Here is a 27,945-nt window from a genome sequence, read left to right on the forward strand (position 1 = left end):
TTTTGCTTTATAGCAAACTGTCACTATTTACACAAAGATTTAAATTCGATTTAAAAAGGTATGGGTTGATGGAAATAAATAAATGTGGGACTTTTAACGTCCAGTGCAATCTTACTATTAGTTATAAGCAACATCTTATAAAAAAAAATCTGAATAAATCTGTGTTTGGTAATTGTTTGTTATTTGGAGCATTAGCAACTAAGGCCATATTGCTCCAGGGATATGCGGTGGTCATTCCCTGACCTTTCCGCATCCAGTGGTCACGGGCTCCAACCCCGGTCTAATCAAGAAGCGTGTACTACGCATTGCTGCTCCTGCCCACCCGGCTACGGAGGCACCTGTTTGGTAATTACTGAAATTAAAAACAAAGTAACTTGCGTATCAATACTCACGATTAATAGAATACGAGCTTTTCAAATAAAATTATCATACGACAAAAGTGGTAGCTATAGCGACACTTAAAATCTCCTGTGACGGATCTGTTCACAGGAAATCTTTTACACATCTGTCCACAACGTTTTTTCCACCCTATTATTCCCTCATTAGAATTTAAAAAAAAAAAATTATAATATATATATATATATATATATATATATATATATATATATATATATATATATATATGTATATTATAAATTCGTAATTCGAAGGAAGGAACTTGTGGGCTTTTTTCTCATCGTGGCCACGTTAATCTTTGCCGAGAGTTACATCGTTCTTTCCCCCCGGAATTGGTGCTTTCATCTCACCAACAGTGAATGGCCATAGATGACACGCGATCTGCCAGATATACGATTTTTCACAGCCAATACAAGAGTTGTTTCGGCGCACATTCTGAGCAAATTGAAATCATTCATACTTATGATTTAATCTGGAAATTTAATACTCTATTCGTGTAATGATCAAATTATCTTGAGAAAAAATTTAACTCATATGCTACTGAAAGAGCTCTGCCAGTTCTATAGAACTATTTGGATAATTTACATCTCTCTCTCTCTTTCTCTCTCTTTCTCTCATATCAAAATCTTGTTAGGGAATTATATATCATACCCTTTTCAAGTTGGCCTACATCTTTCCTAGCTTCCCCATTATTTTCTTTAATTTAGGCATTGTTTTAAACTCTTTAAGGGTGCAACGAGCTGATGAAATAAAAATAGCTGAAATACAACTGCCTGAGATAACATGGAAAACACCATCTTATAAATGCAATATAAGAACTAATCCCGTCTTATAACCTCTCAGAATCTCCCGCATTTTTTTCAAATACTGCAGTTTTTTTTTCAACTAACAGACACTAGTAACCTGAGCAGTATTTTCCAGACCATATTAAGTTTTTTGTTTATTAGCTAAAGCGAAATAAAACCAATGCATTTTTTTGGAATTATATGAATAGTACGTACCACGTTTCTGTTGCTGTCTAAAAACATCGAAGAAACGCTGTAGTAATTCAAATTCCACGTAAATTATTTTCAGCTTGAGCAGCCTTAATAAGCAGCTCATTTTGAAGTATTCTGAACGAGGCCTGCAGAAGATTAACCTTTCTCAGTCATCAACCTCCAATGGATGTTGGATCCAATAGTCTCCTAATGTTGTCACAGTTACTCGGAAATCCCTAGGAACCTCACAGGAAGGAATTCCTTGGCTACTAAAAATAATCATGACGAATAGGAGCGGCTATAGCTGTTGGGGTTATGACCCCCGCGAGCTCTTTCAACAAAATAAAGTCATCATTACGACGCGTGTAAGGCATGTTCCGACAAGGGGTTCTTTGACCGTCGAGGCACGTTCCTCGTTTTCTTATCCCGACGTAAGAAGGAAAAAAAAAAAAAAAAAAAAAAAAAAGGAGTCCAATGTTGGCCATTCTGCCTCAAAGTTGGGACTGCGTAAAAACTATTATCACTTCCCGCAATGATACAATTTGGCCAACTGTACCCTGTAATTTGTGTGTCGGTCGTGACGTAATGGACGTGGCCCGCAGCGAAAGGTACGGATGCATGGGGTTCCAATAGCTTTAATTCCATAAGGGATGAGACATGGTTTGTAGAGCGATCATGTCCGCCTCCATATATTGAGACATCACGCTACGAAAGTCGCCTCCCTTTTGGAATTTCCCTCAATAGCTCCCTGTGTGGTCGATTTAAAAGACATGTACTAGTTTGTTCGTCGAACAAGAAACGGCTTCAGCAAACTCGCGCGATGTGTAATCCCCTTCCAGGACGGCTAAACGTGCAATGACAAAAGAAGCCACAAGTTCCCTTGCGGTTGGTTTAATGCTGGTTTTCCAAACAGTCTTTAGACTCCCATTTGGTGCCACCCCTCACTAACTCCCCCCCCCCCCGTATATGTGCTCTTTTGCTTCGTACCACTGTTCTTCTCCAGGCGGCGCATCGTCTGTTTAGGGCGGTCCCGCCGCATCCATGAAAGTCCCTGTGACAGACGTAAACTGTGAAATGTGATCTGGGTTGTTTAAGCATGTTGTACAGGCTATTAGCTCGCAACGCGGGGTTGTTACCAGTCTCCACAAGTCTACCCTTAATCCCTTCACTGAATTGAGCTGCCTATGGTGACAGGATAATCCTATTGAGCACGAGCTTTAACTTCGTCACAAAAGCCACGAACTTTCGTTTTCCTATATATGATTATTTTGTCTGGCAAATAGCGGGAATTTTGTGTTGTACCACCATTTCTGACTTCTCTTCTGTATTTTTTATTATTTTTTCCCTCTTTACTATGCCTCTTTTTCTTTCTTCATCTCTGTTATCCTGTCTATTTAATAAAAACCTCTGAATTTAATTCCCTAACTGAAAAATGCAAAATATTATCCACCAATATCTGCTGTGGCATGGGCGGATTTGGTTATTCTGGAAGTAACCTTTTTCTAGTAACCTTTTGAAAACTTGATATGCACAGCATTATCTTAAAACATATACAGTTAACTTTATATTATCATATAATATCCGCATGATTATACATGTATCAACTTTTAATCACCTTAAGGCCATATTGGCAGGGTCTGGACATAATCATTTAGAACACAATTTTCCAAACGGTGGTTCGCAAACTCCCCCAGAGGTTTGCAAAACAATTCTGAGAGGTTCTATTTGGTAATGGCCTTAACATTATCATCGTTTCCCTTCCGCTTTATACAGTTCTTAGAAAGAAATTATTTTAATTTCTTTCTTTATTGAAAGATTTAAAAGGAAAACTTTTCCTTTTAAATTCAGATAATTGTCGGTTGAAAACTTCGTTTAAGACAGTTTGTAATGAACTTTGAGTTTGAAGAAAGAGTGCTGTTTTTTGAAAAAGAAGTTAAATTTCATATCCTCTTTTCAACTACTTTAGCGAGAAAGTATTTTCATCTTGCGTCTTAAAGCTAAAGTGCTCCAACAAGCTTGATGTTCAGGGAGAGTAAAGACCATATCTCTTTTCTGTCGATCCGAACTTTAAAAACAAGCTCAGAAATCTCAGTAGTTTTAGTTAAAGTAGTTTTTGTTTCAAATTTTCATTATATTTCACGATTTTCAATATCAGCATTCAGAATTTATTGTAAAACGTGTTATATACTGTGTTACACAAGCTTTGTTTCCTATATATTCAATATGCTAATTAATTTTATTTTAAAAATTTATTAATTATTTAAAATGACTCGCTGCAAAAACTATTATTATTTAAGCGGTTCGATAAAAAAATCGGAAAGCACTGATTTATTTAGCTACTTCATAATGAAATAAGTTGTTACTTTATTATTTAAATATTAAACATTGAAATGCTTATGATACGCGTGTAATAATGCTCACCTATATGAGTAGAGTCAAGTAAACATTTTCCCTTAGACCAGAGGTTCCTAAACTTTTATACCTTGCTGCCCCTTAAAGTATTTCAAATTTCACGCACTCCTGAAAACAAGGGCAAATAAACGGATTTTACATAAATTTAGCTATACGAGTGGAGTCAACTAACATTTCCCTTAGACCAGAGGTTCCCAATCTTTTATACCTTGCTGCCCCTTAAAGTATTTCAAATTTCACGCACTCCTGAAAACAAGGGCAAATAAACAGATTTTACATAAATTTAGCTATACGAGTGGAGTCAATTAACATTTCCCTTAGACCAGAGGTTCCCAATCTTTTATACCTTGCGGCCCAAAATTTATGTAAAATTTTTATTATTTTTATATATATACTTCAATATATTTAATATCAAAAACTCAAATAAAAGTTAAACAAAACAGCACATCTCCACCCCCCCTCTCAAAAATAGGCCTTCAGGAGAGCGCACCCCGCACTTTGGGAAACTCTGCTTAGACCCTTGGCATCCTTTTAAAACAAAAAATTGACAATCCTCTCTCAAAATCTACTTCCTTCTCTAAAACGATTTTAGAAATGAATTGAGTGGAGACAGTCTGCTCACTAGTATGGTGTGCTAAACGAATGGCAAACATTGTACTGGAACGTTTGTAGCCCGATATTTGCTACCCAAAGGAAAAAACAAACAAACAAACAAAAAAAAAAAAAAAAAATGCATAAAGCACCACACAGTATCGTTTCACTAAAAAAAAATTCACCAAAACATATCTATGCTTACTTTCTTTCTTTTCTCCCAGGATGCCATCTATGGAGTGCTTGTGACCCCCTTTGGTCGTACCGTCGCTGCTGTCTGACCTCCGTTGACCTACAATCTCGTCATCTTGAGTCCCTTTACTGACTGGGCCACCTCGCAGTAGTCGACTAATAGAACTGACTGACGGGGCTGTACTTCGGTCGCAAACCCCTTCTTTGATTAAACGATCCCGGATTTCCCAACTAAAGATGCCGGTGTTTTCTTTCTTGTACATTTCGATCCTTCTTTCTACTTCCGGGGTGGCCACACGTGGTTTGCTGCCACCTATCACTCCTGGCCTGATGCTCCCCGTTTCCTACAAAAAACCAAAAAGGGGGAAACGTTTTTACTCATGTCACTGAAGAAACTTGTTTGATGGAGGGAGGGGGGCGAAAACTTCAACTGAAAAAAAATTAAGTAAAGCACGACTTACTTGATTCTACTAAAATGACGTATTTCAGCGATTTGAACCGCCATGCAGACCTATTACAGAAAACCAAACAAACTCATTCAATGCACAGCAATTTAGGCATCACGCCATTGTTTAAGTAATCCTCCTGCGACGAAAGGAAAGAAGATTGTACCAGCTTACGTTATTAATGGGAAACCAGCACGCTTGCCGTGCTCGTCGTAATGTGTGTATTATCTATTAATTATTGACTTCTATCGAGTGCTTAAACTGTTGTGGGGAATGAGTTAATTACTGGCTCAAAAACAGAGAGACTGTCAAGACTAACACATGGTATTTTATCCTGCACCATCTTATCATCTCCGTTATATTCGTGCTATCTTACAGTTACGCTATCGTATCCATAAGAGCAATAAAAAAGATACAAATAAATTTGCTGTTTATAATCCGGGACCAAATAAGATCAGGGGAATTCGCAAGATAGAAATGCAAGAATATTCTGTCATATTTAGTAGTCACGCAGCTTGAACAGCAGCCACTCAAAGCGGGTACACTTTTGTACCCTTGCACACGACAACTTTACCTCTTTTAGCTTTTACGCCCAATATGATCGATTTTTGTTTTCTTAATTTCAATTAGAATAATATCACTGCTCACATATGTAATTTTCTTCACTGGATTTTTTTTTTTTTTTTTAAGTGCTTGCATTTCCCACTTTGGATGCCACTTTCATTAGTTACTCTTATGAAAGAAAAACCAGTTAAAATTTCAGTTCAAATTTGTAATAAGTTTGTGATTCGAGGCAATTTAAACTTGTCGACTGACCGCATTCATAACATGAATGGTCTCACACCTGGTTACACAAAATTTCTTCATTCTGTTCACATAACTATTGCGATAATTAATCATTAAAATTTTCCTCGGGATTTTTTTTTTTTTTTTTTGTATTGTCGTTGAATTTCGTTGCTGTTGTTTCGGAAGTTTCATAATTTAGGATATGACTGATGTAAAAAATGACTCGGGAATTTTTCATTTAACTATAATGACCAGGTCTTCTGCCAATATGATTAAATGGAACACGAGTGACAAATTTTAAAGTAACTATAGACAACGAGCATGAAGTGCTTAATTTTTAAAATGGGAGTATTTTATTTGATTTTGTGTTGCCATTTTACATTCTGTTATTTCACTGGTGTTTTTTTTTTTTTTTTTCGCATGAAAATTTACTCACATCCACCCAGTCCTAAAAAGTGTGACAAATCCCTTCCTTGCAGTTATTGTCCCATTGCACTTACAACGCTTTTCAAATAATGGAGAAGTGGGGCAAGCGCCAAACTTTCCACTTGACTAATGATCATCACTATAGATTCCGTCAGTAAAGATCCACTAGTGACATGTTGACTGACGTTACTCATCTGCGTAAATTCCATGGAAAAGTTTGAAAATATTTAGGCATGTGTTCTCCACATTTCTAAATTTTTTGATTGTTTGGCTTAAAGGCCTTCCAAGTATGCTTCCATCTTTTGGTGTAGATTACGATTTTTGCAGTTGGATAGCCAATTTCTTCTCTTATTACTCATCGTAAATTATGCAAGATGGCCATTGTGTTCTTACATCTCAACTAATGCTGGAGTTTCCCAAGGTTCTGCTTGTTTACCCGCTATTTTTCTTCTATATCGATGGCTTAGTGTCAAACAACACTAACTACAAAATTGTATTTTTGTCTCTATACGACTTTAGTTTAATCTTATGCAAATAACAAAATGCATATCACGTCATAGAAATGTATTTCTTCAGTGGTTTACAAGTTAGACTGGGCTATAAGCACATTTCCAGTACACCAAGAAAATGTTAAATGACTTTTTCCTGGTTAATTACAAAAACGTTTACTACAAAATGATTTTGTAGTTAACCTTGTTTGACACTAAACCCTCAATATATCAATGGACTTTCACTATAAATCCTATCTGTAGTTTTTGCTGACATTTTATAATTTCTTACTTTTCACCATAGTGCACTATATAACACTTTCCAGTTTGACAAACCCTGCTCTTCACAGTAGTGGAAGAATAAAATTGTTAGCTTCAATCCCAATAAAATCCAGTTCTCTTGCATTAAAATAGTCTGCTACTCTCTTGCTCATCTTGAACAGCACTCATTTCTGGATAAGATCACTTATCTTTACTGGGAATAGCTGATTTATTTTTTCTTGATATAAGCATATCACAAATGGTGCTTCCTTTGCATCGATAAACTGGGCGTTCTCGTTCGCTCTCGGCGTTGCTTTTTATTTGAACGGCTGCTAAGAGAAAATCACAAACTCCTAGCAGAATATTGTTTTCACATCCGTGATAGTGTCCCAAAACCTCTCTAAAAGATTCCTCCGCTCCCCATCATGCAGAGTATAACATTCTACTGCATGATTTTTTTTTCTCCTTTTTAACAGATATTTTGTGGGAAAATGTTCTGAATTTTGTTCAGAATTTTGTTCTAGTTTTTTATTCCATTTCTTTTTCCAAAAGGAGTCCGGATACATGCATCACTTAGCCAACATCAATTCGTAATTAAACTCCAAATTAATCGAATTAACTTTTTTTGCCTTTTCTTGATTTATTCTTTCTGTTCTGTGGAACACCTTCCTTATCTGTCTCTCTCTCTCTCTTTTTTTTATCTAGATAAATTTGCTCAGTCACATACACCCTAACACTTCATCCCTTTTCATGAAATGGAAAGCCCCTTCAGTTAGTGGCATTACTTGTTCTTACCATGCAACATAAAGCAGGTGAGAGAATATGTAGGGATGCTGATGTGCAATTCAGTGCAAGACGAAAGATTGAAGTGGCTTTGAATGTGGCATGGTAATCAGCGACAGACGCCTCGGTATGGATATCTCGGTGTTTCAAGATTAGTTCAATAACCACATCCAGCCAAAGGCGATTCTCTGGACGGAAACAGCTCGTTGATGCGAGAGGCCAACGGAGGCTCACAAGACTTGTGTAGGGAAACAGGGGAGCTACAGTCAATAAAATAACAACCCAGTACAATAGCGATGTCCAAAAAGGAATTTCAGGCTACATAACTCATTGTACGTTGTCACGGATGGGTTATCGCAGCCAAGTACTGAACTTGGTTCCACTCTTTTTTTTTTTTTTTTAGACCAATCAGCAACTTAGGCCATATTACGCCGTATATAATACGTCTGGAAATTACGTGTGTTCTGTGGTCCATAAACCCGAGTTTCTGGAGAAAAACCATGCTACCCTCGCCTAAAACCGAGTAACCAGCCGTGTGTGAAAAAGCTCTGTAAAAATTCTTCACGTCACTGACGGTATTCGAACTCAGGTCTGCTCCACTCCTGTCAGGAGAAAAAAAACAAAAAAAAAAAAAAAAACACCATTGCAGTGGAAGATTAGAAAAACTTTTCCTGGTCTGAAGAATCCGTGGACCCGTACTATCAGGTGTCAAAGGCGCATTTATTTATTTATTTCGTATGATGTGATCAATACACGAAGGAACCAGTTTTTTCTTGCTTCCTTCGTGTATCGTGGCCGGGATATCCAACCAACCGGTTGGTTCGGCACCATCGTGATATCCAGCCCGAGGCGGGAATCGAACCCGCGACCTTTGGGTTGCCAGGCAGGCACTTTACCTACCTGGCTAGCCCGGTCGGCAAGGGCGCATTATAGCCTTAGTTGCTAATGCGCCAATAAAATCCAAATCAACCAACCAATCAGGTGTCAACAGTGCAGACTGATGATTTTAGTGTAATAATGTAAGAAGAGGAGTGTTTTTGTGGTTCAAATTGAGCCCTCTTGATATCAGTGGAATAACATTTGGTTCTGTGATATCGGCTTCTTTCCCCACTAAACATAAGTGCCTCCTTAGGGTCAAATATTGGATCCTCCGTTGGCTAAACCACTCCTTAGAAATGCCGTTCATTTCAAAAAGTATCCGCTATCGGATGGAACCCCCCCCCCCCCGAAAATTCTACGCATGAATACAAACTCCTTCACTCCTGCGTAGCCCGTCACAAAGATGGAGACATAGAGACACCCTCCATTGTGGAAATACTTAATCGGTCTTCTACCCCACACAGATTCTTACGACTCACCATCCTTCCTAGCTGGAACCTATTTGAAGTTCCTACAGAAATCTCCATCAAGCTCATCTCATAGATAAGTAAACTTCGGACGCTCATCTTGGACTAAGGACAACGAACAAGTGGTATGCTCTAAATTCGCACAAGTGATCCTTAAGGATCTGCTGGGGCATTGCTGAAGTTACAGTGCCCTCATATAGCTATGAGGGCATTGTATTTTTATTTTTTCATTCTATCCATTAAGTTATCATTGTGTAAGTGATACTGCAGAGTATTATTGTTATTACTAAATTTGTTATCACTTCTGTACTCGCCCTCTCACTGTACTTATATTTCTAAGGTACTCATCCGGTGGCATATCCTGCAGTCTCTGAGAGACGTATACTTTCACTTGATGTCATAAATAAATAAAACATTTGTATGTCATAAGTTATCAGGAAATTGTTTCCGACCAGGCGCATCCCTGCATGGCTGCAATGTATCCATCACCGAACAGGTTCTTCAGCGAACAGAACTAATTCCAGGAATATGAAGAGCGAATACAGTTGAGCCTGTGGAACGTGCGTGAACTCGTCAAAGTGGAGATTTATTATTATTATATTAAAGTTATCCGTAATTGATTACATAAACTCGTATTTGTGTCTGTAAATTGCGTGTGTTCTCTGGTCGATTTGCCTGTTTTGCTGGACGAAAAAACCCCCAGTTTCTGGGGGGGGGGGACATTGCTATCTATGCCCGAGACACTAACTCAGCCACGGAGTAAAAAAAAAAAAACCCATTATAGTTCCTTGCGTCATCGACGGGACTCGAACCCGGACCTTTTCCACTCAGTGTGGTGAGGCGGTGGCGATACCACTGTGCTACACGCGCAGCTTCAAAGTGGAGATACGTAACCATCCAATTTTGCCATAACTGTGAGAAAGAATTGAGCCAATATCTGTGGCACACTTTCGACACTTCCTTGAGTTCACGCCACTACCAAATCAGGCCGTTCCCGTGCGTAAAAGGGATCGTTCTCGCTGTTAGGTGGGTGTACCTAACAAAGTGGCTACTCATCGTTTAGTTGATAGATCCAATATGCCTATTCCTTCCACACCAGAAATTCTTGATAGAATTATTCAGACTTAAAATTGATATTGGATAAATCGATGGTATTGAATAATTTTAACCAGAGAAAATCTCAGTTGTGGACTATAAATGATCTGGTGAGAGATCGGATAAATCGATGGTATTGAATAATTTTAACCAGAGAAAATCTCAGTTGTGGACTGTAAATGATCTGGTGAGAGATCATTTACGTATAGTCCCCAATCTTACAGTGTAATTATTCAATATGTGCGTTAAATATTATTATTATTATTATTATTGACAGTAATTCCTTATAGGATTTTATTCGCTCCGTAACGGATAATGGTACTGAGTAGTGGTAGTGGTGCATGGAATGGTTGGTTGTATCCGGTTACTATTATTATTATTACTTTTGGTCGAGGAACTCTAGCTGCTAGCTTTCCGGGAGGCCCATTGCTGTTAGGTTCTTATGGCGGCTTTTTGGCACCATGCCGGTGGTTGACACGGTTATCGGGATGGTCATTACTTGTTCCACAGGCCACATTTCTTTGACCTCATGTCTTAAGGTCCGTGTACTTCCTGATCTTTTCTTTGTAGTTTGTCTGGAGGTTGCTGGTGTTGGCCACCACTGTGTCAATTAACTAGGCAGCAATTTCCTTCTTGTCCATGAAGGTTATGTCTGGTCTATTGTGGGAGATCGTCTTGTCAGTTATTATGGAGGTTATTATGGAGCAGCCCTAGTATAGTTACTAGAGATACCTAGTACGGCCTAGGGTTCGTACTTGTAATACGGTATACGCCTTCTGAGATGAACTGGCAGTTTTGCGCTAGCTTCTGATGTATTGGCGACCTGGTCGTGTCTATGAGTGTACTCCGTCTGGGTGATCACCCTGCATCCCGTAGTGATGTGCTGGTCGATAAAATAATTTTGTTTCTGGGGCCAGATAGCATCGTCGACAAGTACCATCTGTTACTCCGTAGCCTAGTGGTCAAGCGCGCGGGCGCATAAGTACACGTGCTTTGAGTGACCGGGGTTCAAGCCCGTGACTGCTGAAATATCTATCTTGTGAACTCCTCTGACCGTTTTGTCGTCTCGGAGTATAAACAGAAAATTTATTTTTATTTATTACTCCAGGGTCCTTGTGCCTTCGTGGGGTGCACAAGTGGTAGGATCGCTGTACTCCTCACACCGTGTGGAGGAAAAGAACTGAGTTCGAATTCCGTCGATGGCGGGAGGAATTTTTTTGGGCCTTTTTCACAACGTGCCTGAGTTAATCGATCTGAGGCGAGGACAGCATGGTTTCTTCTCCCGGAAACTCGAGTTTTTCGCTCGGCAAACAGAAAATCGACCTCAGAACACACGAAATTCACAGACAATATACACGGAGCAACATGGCCTTAGTTGCCGATGCTCGTTAAAACACTTACGCAACCAACCAACAACACGGGGTTCTTGGCGATGTATTTCCTGGTTTTTGATGGCAACCATGAATATTTTGGTCTTGGGGATGAGCCGCCCGCTTGTGAGCCATGCATTGGAAACATCTTCTCTATGTAGTCTTGATGGAGGTCATTGTAGTGTTTGCCATGGAGTGCCTTCGTACATCTTTCTGTCTTTTTTTTGTCTGTGTGAATCCTCCATAATCATAACTCTAACAAAATAACTCCTTCTTCAGGTTGAGTAGTGTGTGCCGTTTGTCTTCCTTCCTTCCTTATTGTTGGTAGAGCGGCTCTGTTTTTCTGGGAGTAATCTCTCAGGTTCTTAATTTCTTAATCGTCGTCTTCTGTTGTTCAGTGCGATCTCTCAAAACTTCCCACCTTTCCGGGCTATGGCCAGTCTCTCAGTGGCCGACTTCGGATGGTGTTGGTGGCTCTTACTCATAATTATCCCGGTCGACCTCATAATCTCCTCCAGCTAGGTGTTGGCCCAATCTATGATCCCAAAGGAGTATGTTAGTACTGGAACTGCGTAGATGTTTATGGCGCTGGCCATTTTCCTTCCATTCAGCTTTGTTTTTAGCAGGATAGTCAGTCTCTCCTGATATTTCTCAGGCAGGCTGGCCTGGACCTCCTTGGGTTCTAACTACCGAGCCTGCATCATTTGTTAGGGCAACTAAGAGTAAGAACACGTGCATGTACACTAATGCTAGGAGCATTATAAATAAATTTGTTGAATTTAAAGTACTGATTAAGTCATCAAATGCAGACATTGTTCTAGAGTCCCCAACTCACAAACTGTAATGGGATCGCACCATAATAACGGACAAGACACTCCCCCAGAACAGCCCGGACATAACTTTTGACAAGAAGGAAAAGGCCACCTATCTGATTGTCATAGCGGTGCCCAACACTGGCAATCTCCCAAAAACACACGAGGAAAAGATCATGAAGTACACGGACCTAATACAGGAGAACAAAGAGATGTGGCATATGCAAAAAATAACGACCATCCCAATCACCGTGTCAACCACCGGTGTGGTGCGCATGACCCTACATAACAGCCTAGCATCACTAGGCCTCCCAGAGAACACATACAAGGAACTCCATAAAGTCGCAATTCCGAACACCTGTAGGATAGCAGAGAGTTCCTCGACCAACAGTAACACCAGACATAACATCCACACTGTGCACTTGGTACCAGTACCCGTCACTGGATGCAATCCCCATCAGGGAGGAATAAAATAACAGTAATAATAAATTTGTGTATGTAATTGGGCTTTTGTGAGTTCCAAGCAGTACTTTTTATACAAGCACACGAAGACTATCAGGATGGTGACGTGTACGCATGTACCATAATTGTTCGTAACTGTTTTCTGCTACAGTTTGAAATAACGATCGCTTAGATATTCTGATTATCGAGAGGAGTAGTGCATGCGATTCAGGAGATGGCAGTAGTTTAGAAACGTGATGCTGTTAACAATCGTGGTTAAATAGCTAGTATTTAATCGTATTTAAATAGCGCATGAATTGGTAGTTCTCTCGATCAGTTTTGCTTTTTAAATTTCTCTCCCTTCTTAATTTTTATTTTACTTTTTTTGCATTTCTTTAATTTATTCGGGGATTTTATAAATATTTTATCCCTTGTCGCCTTATTCGGACTGTGATGGGTACTACTGCTATGCTTTCTTCTGCACAGTTTATGTGCAGACAGAAAAATGCAATAAATAATTTAATAATAATAAATCCTTAATTGAGTTCAGTTATGTGATTGTAACGTAATAGCAGGACCAGACAAATCATATTTGAATGTTTCTATTAGTTGTTTTCTAAGAAGGGTCAAGATTTTTGTGGTTTTCTGTTCCCTTCACTCCGTTATACCTATAATCTTTGGTAACTATCAGACTGTATTGTGCAATGTTGACGTGGGTGAAAATAACAGTGATCTGCTCAGTAGACGTTGACATTGTTGTAGTTTTGATGTTTACTTTTACGACTGTCTGTGAGACATCCAGAATCGACTTAAGCTAAAAAGTCATTTCACACTGATCATCCATCTTTTCTTTTCGCTCATTCCTAATCGCTGCAGATTCATTGTACCTACTACTCATCCCCCCCCCCAGCGCTACAACATACAGCTGCAGCTGTTACCAGAGTACCTTAGACGTTTTAAGAGAACTATTTAATGCATTCAAAATGGTAATTATGGTTGTCATGCCCAGAAGATAACTGTGCCATAGTACTATAATAAATTTATTCAAGTTTCTTGCCATGACTCTTTCATGGTATTGATGTAATTAACAGACACAGTAAAGATAATATTCAATTGGTTATACGTCCAGGTATTCATGTTTCCCAGGCACATAGTAGCAGAATATGGGGGATGGAAGGTCCTCCGGATTCCTACAAGTGATTTATGCAGTGGCGTGTCATCACCAGCCTGCTCTCAAACTTTCTCATTTTTCTCTCTTCCTTTCGGGCCCCATCTCTGAGCTCAAGTTTATGTAACAAAGATGTACCATAGGATAACACATCACAGGATCTATCCATAAGTTGAGGCAATCTAAAAGATCGCTTTGGACCGATCAGCTTAATGTCGTTTTAACCTGTTATAGACTATCGGAATTTCTTGTGGAAATCTTTTGTATTGAAAGTGTGTGATTGCATGTAAAAACATAAAAGAAATCACTAATTTGATTTCTTTCATGTTTTCACTTCCCCTATAGGACTGATGACGGGGTTCACTTTAACCTCGAAACGTTGCCAAAGTATTAAGTGTAAACTGATGTGATTCACTTATATAAACATTTAAAACTATCACGTGGTGTAACAGTTTTTAATTTCCTTTAAGTCATAGATACTTTCATAATTTTGAGTCGTTGGCATTTCGAATGTGGTGATGTGTTCGGCGTTTCGAGCCATTCTGAGTTTAATGTGTCGATATTCTGATTCGTTCAGAGTTAACTGTTAGCGTTATGCATTATTACTTTTGCCAGTTTCGTTTTTCATGCTCCTATTTGGCTAATTCAGATATGAATGTAAAATTTTGTTAATGGCATGGTAATTGGTAGTGGCTGGTCTATGATTTTGTGATTTAGTGGATACAGGTCACAGGCATAACAATCCACAGAAAAATACAGCTAGAGGCATTCTATAAGGAGGAGGGGAAAATTAATGTATATTTAATATTTTGCTGGGTGCAAAAATACTTTGTTCCGGCTCTGGGGCCCCATAAAAAAAAAAAAAAAAAAAAAGACCGCGTTATCAGGTGAATCTCTTTTTGTATTTGTGGGCCCAGATGCACAATTCTGGACCCTAGTGAAATTCGGAAAATTCGAAATTTCCGAAAAAATTTTTGTGCCCTCAAATCGGGAAAAGCATTGCAAAATTTGTTAAATTCCAGTCCTTTCAACTAGAATTTTAAGAAGTTTGGTCAGAAATGATAACGCTGATCCTCTCCCCCAAACTATCGAAATTTTCTTGTACTATGTTTGTAAAGGCGCATTATGTTGCTGTTAATAAAGAATTAATGTAAAGTAAGAACGACATTAATTAAATTACGTAGATTGTTATAAAGTGAATTCGTTATGTACAAAGGGTTGCAGCTTACCATTAGTAAGCTAAAAATCTCACCTAATAAGCGTCTCCATTTAACAAATGGAGACGCTTTTTCTGGATTGCATGTTTCGATTGCACGATTGGGCCTGATGGCGAGCAAACGCAAGCCAGAATAATACGTGCGGAGATGAGAACTCTCCCCTTTACACATTGTTCTCCCAGTTATTGTTTCTCGATGAGACCCAATGATGGGGTTCGACACATTGAATTTGAAACGTCGCTAATTGTGAATAGTTGTATTGTGTAGGAGTTTTAGCTTTTTAATAGTAAGCTGTATCCCTTTGTAAAGAATAGTATTCGGTGTATAGCAGCTCACGTTGTTTAATTAGTACCATTCCTTTAATAGTATCACATTAATTCTTTCCTGTGCTATGCTTTTCTCAGTCAGTTGCAACTCATTCTTCCCAATTAGCACCGTAAAAAATACAGCGGGAGAGAATTTTAATTTAGAAAATGACACCCCCAGAGAAATATTTATAGCTAATTTCTGTTTGGTACTCCATAGCGCACTTAAAATTTTAAGCGCTACAACGTTTCACGAATTATTTTTAAGAGCCAAACAGCTACACGTGTGAAACTTCGTGTACTGAGGTCCATTATTAAAATGATAAATGGAGGCTTGGAAGTGATCCAAGTGTAATTGAGACAAACAGCCTTTTGCTTGGTGTGAGATTGGAAATTTATAGGGAGCGAATCAGCTACATATTAACTAGTGATGACACATGGAAGGCCTTGAAAGACAGCTGCAGCCCGTGCCACAGAGCCAAACACTTGGGGAGTGGTGGGCAAAATCGGCGGGTGAATTATAGTTTGCATCTCGACTGATCACAGTAATTTTCTTGCTTCCGATTACTACGGTGAATTAAACATCTCAGAAAGGTATAATAAATCTGGTCATACTTGTATAAGGTTTTTTTTTTATTAAGAGAAAAAAAAAAGCTACTGCTATCAAAAAGGAGAGAACCCTCACTCACCTGATATCTGTTTAGTATCTTGGACACGCAACCATGAGACACCCGTAGCTGTCGGCTAATGACGCATGGTCGGACCCCCGCAGCGGCCATCTCTACGATTTTCAGACGAATGTGATTGGGGAGGGGGCGACCATTGATGAACACACCACCAAGTTGATTCACCCTTCCCTGGCCTGCGAAGAAATACAAGAAAAAAAAAAAAAAAAATTAGTGGATTTTGTTTTTAAAATATGTGATTATAAAAGAAAAAGATTACTTATTTAATTCTACTACTTTTTTTTTTAAACAATTAAGATTAATAAAACTGTTTTCTGTATACATATTTTGCTTGATAAAAGATGCTTCACTGCTTTATATTTTCTGTCTTGTGGTCTCATAAATGCCCTACGTTATCTCCAATGACAGCGATAAAATGTAAGTGCTAGGCTTTGGCTTTTTTGTTGACTTTAGATACAAAATCATGACCACTTGTCATGATTAAAAACGATATTAGCAATTTTAAAATTGCTAATATCGTTTTTAATCGATTCACATCACCAAGAAGCAAATCCGTTATTCTTTAACCAATGTGGATTATCCCGAAATATAAACAAAAGATTTATTATTATTTAAAAACTCGAGGCGCGCCACTACTACAGTTGTTTCGTGTCTTACTGGACCCTGAATTCCATCAGAAATTCTGATGGAATTTCTTTCTCTCTCTCTCTCTCTCTCTCTCTCTCTCTCTCTCTCTCTCTCTCTCTCTCTCTCTCTCTCTCTCTCACACACACACAAACACACACACACACACACACAACAGAAGTATCTTTCGATTATGAGTTCTCATAAAATTTTCTGTTTATACTCTGGAAAGACCATAATATAAGATCAGATGGGCTCACAAGATAGAATATATATAAGAACATCATCGCAGGGCCGCGTTAATGCTACGGCCAAACCGACCGTGGCCGGGGGTCTCACCCAAAGAGGGGCCTCATTTTCAGTGTAAATATTTTCTAAAGTTGTGATAAAAATTCTTAATAATAATAATAAACCAAAAAAAAAAAAAAACGCGTAATATAAAAGCATACTTAAACTTGCTAAGTGTTTATATTTTATTCGTACACCTTTTGGCCTATATCATCCTTAATACGGCCCTGCATCACCGTATTTAATAATAATAATAATAAGATTCTTTATTATATCAAGCCCACATCATTTAGTGGGCTTGAACTGCGTCCACTCAAGTGGGGGTTTCTGGCCCCTCTCTAGTAACCACTCTCCTATGGCAGCCGTTTATATTTCATATCTGTAGATTTACTTATTCCGTTCAAGCCTTACGGCTAGGGAAGCCATTTATATTCCAAATGGGTATGATGGAATTCTTTGTTTTGCATTTGATAGTTCAAGTTTTCAGAGGTTCACGTCCATTGGCCTGCCTCATGGCAGCGATCTTTCCACATTGCTTTCTTATATTTGTATCCAATTTAAGACATATTTTGGGTTTATGGTACTTTGATGACGGATCCTTTTTTGGCATAAAATTGATAAAACATCAATTAAATGTCATAACACATTTTTATTTCCTTTTCATTACAGAACTCGAAGAAAGGTGCATTCAGTATAACATATGATCGATTTTATTTTAATGTCAAATTAAGGGAATTTACAAACGCGCAAACCTGATATAATTACGTATATACAATATTATTGGTTTACATTCATATGAATCGCGTTTGGCGATCTGGATACAGGATTTATGCTGCTCCTTTTTATTCCTATTTTGAGTTGTTTTGGTTTATTTTCTTAAATATAATTCAGCACGAGCTATAATGCGAACTATATTTGTAAATCAATGAGACTTTGCATTACATCCAGTATAATTAATTATTAACCGATTAAATTTAATGTAAATAAATACAAATGCAACCTTCTCTGTTAAGTGTTATTTCATCTAAGTCGAGAAAATGTAATTGGCTACATAGGACTTGTATCACGAATTATAAAAGTTGAGAACCGCTGGATGTATAAGATATTTTCAAACAATATTTCATGTGCTTCAAGATAGGAGCATTTCAGAATCACAATAAAGAATTTAACAATTTCATTCACAAGGAGGGTTTTTACAGACCCGATGGATTTGTTTTCTGAATACACTAATTTCTAACGTTCATAAGCTTTCATTTACTTTTAATACCACGATAAAGCAAGCGCCTTGATATGTGATGAATACTATTACATATATATTGATATATGTATTCGTATTCGGTTATAGGGTTTCTGATAAATTACTCCGTATATCTTTTTATTCAGGAGGAAAAATCATAAATCAACTCTCATTTGAAAAGTTTGAATTTTTCAAATGATTCTCTGAAATCGGTTACCCTCTATAATTTACAATATGAAATACACACACTGGCCAAAAAAAATACAGACCTTTATATTAACAGAGACAAGAAATGCGAATAAAACTGTCAAGTTAGGTGATGATGTTTGCCTCGTTGAGTATAAAGACTGCACAGGCTGCTGTAATTTGAAGCCAGAATGGTAAATGTGTCATCTATCAGAATTTGGAAAGGGTGTTATTCGTAGGTGCGTGATTCAAAGGTTTCTAATGACTGGAAGCAAGCGGTTCTTCCACATCTCGAAGGCGTTAATGTGGCAGAAAAACAATACTTCCAAGAGCAAAGCCGTCTTACTCTAAGGAGGACTGTATGGAAAAATAGGACAACCAATGTGCAGCAAATAACATCTGAACTCAACCAATCCCAGAACTGCCGTATTTGAACCCGTGCGCAGGGAATTGAAGAAATTGGGTATTGGCAGTCACCTGCCTATCGAAAACAATTTGTTTCAGGAAAAAAAAAAAAAAAAAAAAAATTCGCTTGCAGTGGTGCCGAGAACGTCGTAATTGGACAGCGGAACAATGGAAGAAAAACATGTAGTCAGACGAATCGCGACTTTGGTACCACTGATGATAGGCAGAGAGTGGGGCGAGAACCTCACGAAGCGATGGACCCTGCTTGCCTTAACAACCCAAACATCTAGAAATGGTATCATAAAAGAGGGAATGCTTTGTTGGCACAGACTGGCTCTGTTGATACTGGTGAAAGGTCGAATGTCATCCAGAAGTACCTGAATTTTGTATCAGATCTCTGCACCTCGCAATTTTACATTTTTATCCCGAAGGTGATTGTTACTTTATGGATGACAGGGAAGATGCATCATCTTCCCTGATGCGCTGATGCATCATCAGCGCATTGTGCACGAATGATATGAAGAAAATGACACGGATTTCCGCCATCTTCCCTGCACACATTCACCTGGTGTCCATCCTCCTGTTGCGAATGTGCGTAATATGCTGGAGAGAGCTATTCGACAACGAAGTCCTCCTTCAATTTTGTCGCAGCTGCGCGATATTTTGCTGGAAGAATGCTTAAATTTATATCAAAACGCACTGAACACCTTGTAGAATCCATGCCTCGCCGCACACTTGATGTTATTCGAAACAAAGACGGCCTGATTGGATACTGAATAAAGGTTCGTATTTTTTTGGCCAGTATGTGTACAAAACATCTTAACTTTGCTGATTCGGACAGAAATTTGTGCTAACAAATGCTTCAGTATTAAATGAATAATAAAACACAATTCCATGAAACATGACCAATACGGGGCAGGAGACACACCCAAGAGAGAAAACAGATACCGTACACCAACAAAAACAATTATAAACAAAATCCCTGTGTGCAATGTGTCGTGTCGGATAGTCAATTTTTGGAGTTCTTTTCTGAATTGCTTGTATTGATGCAATAAGATACAGCTGGTGTTGTTTGTGGTATGTTAGATGTACTTCTCCTTTTTGCAATTTTCATATAATTTTCCATTGTGTAAGGTAAGATATTTTATCACTAACCTTTATTAGGTGTGGTACCTTCAAAGTTCTCTCCTTATTTTACTCACATATCGTAACGTCTCCACCATTCCTGGAATCATTGCTATACAGTAATTCGTTTTTGGAAATTTAATCAAGAGCGTTGTCACATTGCTCTGAAGTTTTTCGATTTTTGGGAACATAGTCGTATAGAGCAAGAATCGTATGAGTATGGCGGAGATTCGAACAGTGGCATTATATGTAAAATATTTAAATGTTCTGTTTATACTCCGACACGACCTCTAGATCAGAGGAGTTTACAGTTAATAATTTCGACAATGAACACAATCGCATACAGTCTTTAGCAGTAACGCGGGCTTTATTTATTTTCCAAAAATTGTCTGAATGAACTGGTAAATGCATGGTGCTCTCGGACTAAGAGTCACGACCGAAGCAACTGAAAAGGGTGCAAGCTGCACGATTATTGATTGTGTTCATTGTTAGTTTGGCAAATTGGAAGAATATACAGTTCTAGTTCTCACCAGTACTTTCCTGGTATGTATAAATACTCTGCACCGGTTCTGAATGAGCGAATGTACCTTCCCACATCTTTTTCAGTAAGGCATTTTTTTGGCAAAAAATAATAATAAAAAAACGTCAGTGTTGAACCATGCATGCACTATATTCTCCAGATCTTGTCCGGTTGCGAGTTATGTTCTCAGATTCAGAGTAGTTCGCTGCAGAAATAGCTCACAATATGATTTCCAGTTCTGGTTCAGGCAGTCTTAAAGATGTCCTTAAAGGCCGCCGTAGCCTAGTGGTCAGGCGCACGGGTGCATAAGTACACGTGCCTTGAGTGACCCGGGTTCAAGCCCGTCACTGCTGAATACGGTGCTGATCCTTGTATTCTGTGTATCTTGTAAACTCCTCTGACCGTTTGGTCGTCCCGGAGTATAAACAGAAAATTTATTTTATTTTTTTATTCATTAGAGTTTCAATAAAAAAAAAACTAAAAAAAAAAAAAAAAACTATATATATATTAACCCTAGGGGGCTCGCATCTAGTGAGCATGGGCTTGGTACACCTAGGGTCCTGAGCTGGATATCATCATTTTTCTCTTTCTTGGTGATTCCCTTCTACTTCTCTCTCTCTCTCTCTCTCTCTCTCTCTCTCTCTCTCAGGATAATTCAGAATTTTTTTTCTTTTGGCTGGTGCAGCATAAGCCCCAGGCTTCCTTGCGCCATATAGCTGATAATAATAATAATATAGGCTTTATGCATTGCAGACAGCATTTCGATACGGCATCTTTTGGTCTGCTGATGTTAATTTATTTCTTCTTGATTATCATTTTTCAATTTCACATATATTAAAGAAGTAGCCTTTTATTCAAACTATCTATTTATATATACAGGATGTTCGGAAAAGTCACCACCAAATTGGTAGGATAGTTTCTAAGAATAATAATGAGGAGGAAAAAAAAGTTCTAATGAACATAATTTATGGTCACAAATGCTTCCATCTGAAGTTATCGCAAATTAAATGTCATAAATGAACGAATGTAATTTAATGAATTTAATTATCGTGCTGATGTTCGGGTTCATCCTGTACAATGTCCAGAACTTCTACATCAACATCTAAATTGTCTTGGGTTCTTTCAGAATCCCGTCGTGTGCGCAATGTACCAGTTTCTCGTAAACGTCTGTGGACTGCTTCAAATGTACTGTATTTCGACATGGATTGTGCTGTTGAAGAAATCATCTCGCGTACAAACGTACAGTTTCCCGTGAATTATATTGTGCTATTCCTTAAATGTACAGTATCTGCATACTTCTATTTAAAAATGGAGTAAGCTCCATTTTCAAATAAAATCGAGTAGCTAACCAAAAATACGAAAAAAACGCGAAAATCTGCAAAACCTGTGACTCCTCCGTCCGCATTCTAGCCGCCTCAGGTAATGCGTTGTGAGAAGGTTGGAAGCACAGGGTGAGGCGAGAGGTGGGGGTAAACAGTCATTATGATGTTGTTACTTCATACAAAAACGAAGTGCTAAGGCTAGTGTATTTCAAATTTACTTTACCGGTGACCTATTAAACCTACATTCTACGATAACTTCAGATGGAAGTATTTATGACCATATGTTCTTGTTCATACTCCGGCACGGACTCCAGGTCAGCGAAGTTTACAATAAATCATCGATACAAATGTTAATCGTGTTTAGCAGTCACGGGCTTGGACCCCGGTCCACTCAAAGATCGCATGCTACTGCACTCACCCTCCTGACCACTCGGTTACGTTAGGCCTAAATGTTCATTAGAACCTTTTTTCATTTTAATCATAAAAACTACCCTATCAATTTAGTGGTGAGTTATTCGATCACCCCGTATATAGTTTCCACAATGCAAGCGGAATTTTAAATGAAATAAGATATAGTTAGCTAAATTGCTTGATGAGATAGTGTATCGCAAATTAAATTGCTTTCACCCCTTTTACACAGCCGTTACTTTATACAAAAGGGGTGAAAGCAGTCACTTGCTATAATAACAAACGGATTTAATAATAATAATATCCACAAATCAAATATTCTTTAAAAAAAAAAAAATATTTGCCCCATATGTTTCATTATAAGGTACAACTAGTTTTCTACAGGAAAAAGCCACCTAATGAAACCCTTAATCGAAATGTTATCCCGTCGTCTTTTAAAGAGATATTTGTTTCTAAAATCGTAAAGTTGCTGAAGATATGAGGACCTTTGGAAATCGTAGCGCCATATAAAGTGTATGGTTGAGATTTCAAGCAGTCTTAAGTGTAAACGCTTTGGAAGAAATGAGAGTGTATACTATATACTAGTAATTATCTAGAAATAAAAGAAAGCTTTCTAAAACTTGCGCATGCATGCTTCTATACAAAAAAAAAAAAAAAAAAAAAATTTATAAACAAAACTTTTTTTTTTTCTGCACACACAAACCATAGGAGTTTAACTCCTAGCCTGTGGCCCTGACGGGTAGGTTGCGTTGCAACATAAACTGTATTTTGGACATATTATTATTATTGTTGCAATGAAGATTCTCTTTACAACTAATGATTTGACAAGGATACAGTCATTAACCGTAGTTATCGGCTGCTGGTAACAAGCAAAAAAAGTGCGAAAGGAAACCTTATTATGGTGAAGTTTTATGACCAATTTTCATGTTTCGGGAGGGGGCTAACAGCACAGGATTTTTTTTTTTTTTTTACGGATAACGCAAGAAATGAAATCTGCAAGGGCATATACTTAGAGAATAATCGTGGAGATAATTACTCCGTTTTTGTAATAAGATGTAGTTTTGGAGAAGAGGAATCATATCGAAAAATCCGAATCTTAAAAAAATGGGGGGGGGAACTCTTCACTAGAGTGCAGTTTTTATGCTTTAGCATTTCCCCTTTGTCTGCGTCCTGAACCCACATCCCTTTCACCCTTACTATCCGTAAGTTTACCTTAATGAGTAGGAGGAAGAAGGAGTCGTAAAGTTGCCGGACCTCCGTTCTGGGAAAGTGAGAACGCTTCGCTCCAAGCGTAACACAGATGGCTGACAAAAGCGCGTGCGACTATAAAACCCACCACCGCTTACAGGCGTAATTAACTAGCCGGCGGTTGGTGTGTGCCGCACGGTAGGAAAGATGCATTCGGCGATCTAATCTGCTGACCAGAAAGGTAAACGTAAAGACGGATTACGACACCAGATGTCACTCCAGGGTTAACATTTCTATGGCCACATAAGGTGCAAATAAACATGTATCGCCGAATAACCTTGCTCGTGGCTTTCGCAGACTGATAATCACTGACTAGCGTAATGTAATCTTGTTACATTGTCAGCAAGAAATCGTAAGAAATTTCACTTCTAATTTAATATAATTTCTTTATGATCTTGTTGTGTATTAATTGTCATTAATAAATATACCCCGTGTTTAAATGAATTTTATCCGCCGTTATTGCAATGTGTAGCTCTTTAAAGCTGTGGACGTGGCAAAGGAGAAAAAAACTTAGAATCACTGGACCTATGACCTCAGTTATATTTTCTGTTGGGAAATTGGCTATTTTAACTCAGATTACTGAAAGCAGCTGCCGAAAAAGCAATCTAAAGCGATTACAAGTGATTAGTTTTAACAATTTGGTTTATGACTTGAACAGACCACACCACGTGAACAGTGTTATTGACAAACTCAATTCTGTTTGTAATCCAATCGTTAAAGTTGTTATTTAGTAGTTATTTATATTTCTATCTCTGTAGTTATTTATATTTCCTAATTAAGTCAACACCCATTTTTTGTTTTTATTTACTGTTTTTTTGTTTTTGCAAATATGCGAAAAGTATGTTCTAATTTCGTTTAGCTCTGAAAGATAAACATGCAGTTACCAACAGGTGTATACAAATCATACCTGCGGGTATATTTTCATCACCTGTGTAGCTTTCCTTAATTTCACCAAGCGAAGCAAGTACAGGGTGGGCCCGCCAGCCATTCTCTACTAGCGATTGCGGAAGTGGGCATCTCACCACCCATTTTGACTACGATTCAGGAAGACGTTATGAAACTACGGTAGTCCCGCCAATAACACCTACTCGCTTCAGTCGTACATGTGGCGGCCAGTTGGCACACAATATTGTTCTTTGCTTTCCTTTTGGCCTCTGGAGAAGCGATACGTTCCCACTTTAAAGTGACCCCACATCTGACAAGGTGCTGACCAGTATATTATCAGGTCATCCTTCAGCGATTCTTTCTCTTTCTTTTATTCACTCCTCCTGGTCATATTGGTTACAGTTTTCAGCGCTACCCAAACTGCCAACTCACAACAACCGGAGCAAATCTATAGACAACGGACAGGAGGGAACGTTTTTCACGCAAACCGCGTGCGGGCTTTCAGACCCACCAGCGTCGGAAGATTTTTTTTTTTTTTTTTTGAAAACGCAGCCTTAGGGATACAGAACTGAACCGCACACTCCTCCCTTTCTGTTCTGGGTTGGCGCGATCGGCGTTAGCCGCTTTTACCAAAACACCCCAAATACCTCCTTTTCCTGCCATCTGGGACGGCAGATAGCACACACACAAAAGCATACCAATAATAGGAACCTAATATGCAATTACAGCAAAGGATGAAGCCGTCAAAGAACTGCCTCACCGTACCATTAAAACACCTTGAACTCCGTAGCTGACGGCACCGTGTGCTTTGGGCTAAACTCAAGCTTCGTGCTTAATGCCGATCAAGCAAGTTGTTTTTACCACTGACCACGGAAGATCTTGTCTCGCTTTCACTGTTAGTGATGCGTAGACGCTAATTAGAAGATATAAAGCGTTCAATGAACGATCCTATTATGCAGATGACTTGCCGCCAAAAGAAAAGAAAACCAGTTCGGTTTTACTGATATGAATCAAATTAAAAATCTTCCGTGCTTAGAGAAGTCTCGATTCGGGTATCCATTTATTATATTAATAAAATGTGCATAGTACATTTATACGCAGCGTATCGATATATATAAGTCTCTTTGGTTATGGTTTTATGACTGTCTCGAACAGTTTAACCTTGTTAAAGACAAACATGCAAATACTGTATTTTATTCAGTTTTGTTAAAAGAGACTTCCCAACTGAAGTCGAGCGGTTACAAAATGCTTTCTCCCCCTCCTATAATTTTAAATCGTTAGGTTATAAATCGCTGTGCAAATGCAATACTGATGTAGCGAAATGCAGTGATGTGCAGATTTTTCGATCAACGCGAACATTAAGCTAGACATCACTACCAACACAGTCCGCAAATATTTTTTATGCTCACCCAGCACAAAATTAGCAATGTCATGGATAATTTTCTTATTTGCTGCGTGAATCTGCGGACTGTGTTGGTAGTGATGGCATAAGTTGTACAAGAAAATTCCCAAACTGATTTTTATCTTTTGAAACCACTGGAAAGATTTTATTATAAATATAAAATGCAACAAGGCATACTACTATAAGAGCTTAAAATTATACTATTAAATATAGGTGTAGATACACCGTAGATAGCTCTTAAACGAAAACTGTAATTGCAAAGTAAAGCATCATTTCAGTTGAATCTCATATTGTGATCATCCTTCACAACTAGTTACCATGTATTGCACTACCTCGAATAAGTGACGTTTCAGTAGAGAAGACTATTGTTACTTATTCTAGGTAGGCACCACCACCACCCAGACGGCACCGTTTGAAAAATGCCATGGGATAATATCCTCATATTGTCCCTATTAGACTTAGTACAGCAAAAAAGGTGTAGGAAAGTGATAGTAGGAGAGGAAGAAGAAGAAGAAAAGTCCTCGAAGGAGGAAAGGGACATTTACTCCTTCAACTCGCACTACAGTACTTAAAAACTCCTCGAATAGGCAACGCTTCCCCAGTAGAGAAGACTGTTGTTACCTATTCTCGGAAACTCTGTGATTAACAGGCTCCCCGGACGGCCGTTTCGAAGCTAGTTGACTTCATCCTCGGTGGGCGGGCATGAACCCTGATATTGCAATCTTGACAACCCAGTTGTGAAGTTGATCTCACAATATGAGAGATGCCAGAAGGTGTACGTAATAATACTATAATAAATATAAATGCAACAAGGCATAATACTATAAGAGCTTAAAATTATACTATTAAATATAGGTGTAGATACACCATAGATAGCTCTTAAACGAAAACTACAATCATAGTGTAAAGGCATCATTATTATAGTATTATTACGTGCACCTTCTGGCATCACTCCTATTGTGGGATTAACTTCACAACTGGGTTGTCATGAATGCAATACCAGGGTACCTGCCCACCCACCGATGAAAGGCCAACAAGCCTTGAAACGGTGCCATCTGGGTTGTGGTGCACAACGAGAATAAGTAACAATAGTCTTCTCTACTGAAACGTCACTTATTCAAGGTAGTGCAACACATGGTAAGTCGTTGTGAAGGATGATCACAATATGAGGTACAATTGAAATCATGCCTTAACACTACGATTGTAGTTTTAGTTTAAGAGCTGTCTATGGTGTATCTACACCTATATTTAATATTATTATGATTATTTACTTGTGGAAGCATAGCGTTTATTCTTACTAACAATACGTTAATTTATTATTATAACTACGATTCAGCAGTACTTTAATTTACAGTTGCATTATTTAAAAAAATATATACAGTGTATATTTATTTGCATTATTAATCAGTAAATGCTCATGTTGCAACACTTTTCTGTACAGTAGTTACTTAATGTTAACATTATCGAATCCTTTTCATATTACAAGGGGACTTCAAAAAAAATTTGTATTTACCCAGAATTATTTTTGATAGAAAGGCGATATTTTGTTTTAAACCTTAATCTCTGTAGCAGCCACACAATTTGGTTTCGATCTGATAGTTCTCTTTACTAGTGCTGAATGAAGCGAAGTGTTACAGTGTAAACTGGAATACAGACAGTGGTTCGTTCCTCTTTCTGCTGTTTGTTTGTTGTTTGGTTTTTAGGAGCATTAGCAACTAAGGCCATATTGCTCTGGGATATGCGGTGGTCATTCCCTGACCTTTCCGCATTCGGTGGTGAGGGGCTCGAACCCCGGTCTAATCAAGAAGCGTGTGTTACGCACTGCTGCTGCTCCTTCCCACCTGGCTACGGAGGCGCTCCTCTTTCTGCAGGGAAAAGACCAAAACAATCTGTTTTGGTCTTTTTATGTTTATGGAGAAGACTGCCTAGATTACAGTGTTGCACAATTGGTATAAACAATGTGGAATTACTTCAGTACATGATGAAGGAATGGACGCCAGCAACTTCTGTAACAAAATGGTGTTGCAAAAATTGAGGCATTTATCCTGGAAGATCGCCGTATTAGCGTCAAGGAACTAGCTGCAGAGCTCCAAATTA

The 27,945-nt window shown here is 38.4% G+C and overlaps 1 protein-coding gene across 1 annotated transcript in view; it reads right to left on the reverse strand.

Annotated features, from left to right (window-relative positions):
• LOC150076073 (protein gooseberry-like) overlaps nucleotides 1–27,945 on the reverse strand; it is a 181,453-nt gene that overhangs the window by 120,228 nt on the left and 33,280 nt on the right. The window contains exons 2-3 of the mRNA XM_090388153.1: nucleotides 16,202–16,374; nucleotides 4,582–4,912 (exon numbers count right to left, since the gene is read on the reverse strand). Coding sequence (XP_090244279.1) covers nucleotides 4,582–4,912; nucleotides 16,202–16,374 — 504 coding nt within the window. The remainder of the gene's footprint in view (nucleotides 1–4,581; nucleotides 4,913–16,201; nucleotides 16,375–27,945) is intronic.

This window comes from Mastigoproctus giganteus, chromosome 13, assembly GCF_048544385.1.
Source record: "Mastigoproctus giganteus isolate SK-2022 chromosome 13, ASM4854438v1, whole genome shotgun sequence".
Classification (NCBI taxonomy): Eukaryota; Metazoa; Arthropoda; class Arachnida; order Uropygi; family Thelyphonidae; genus Mastigoproctus; species Mastigoproctus giganteus.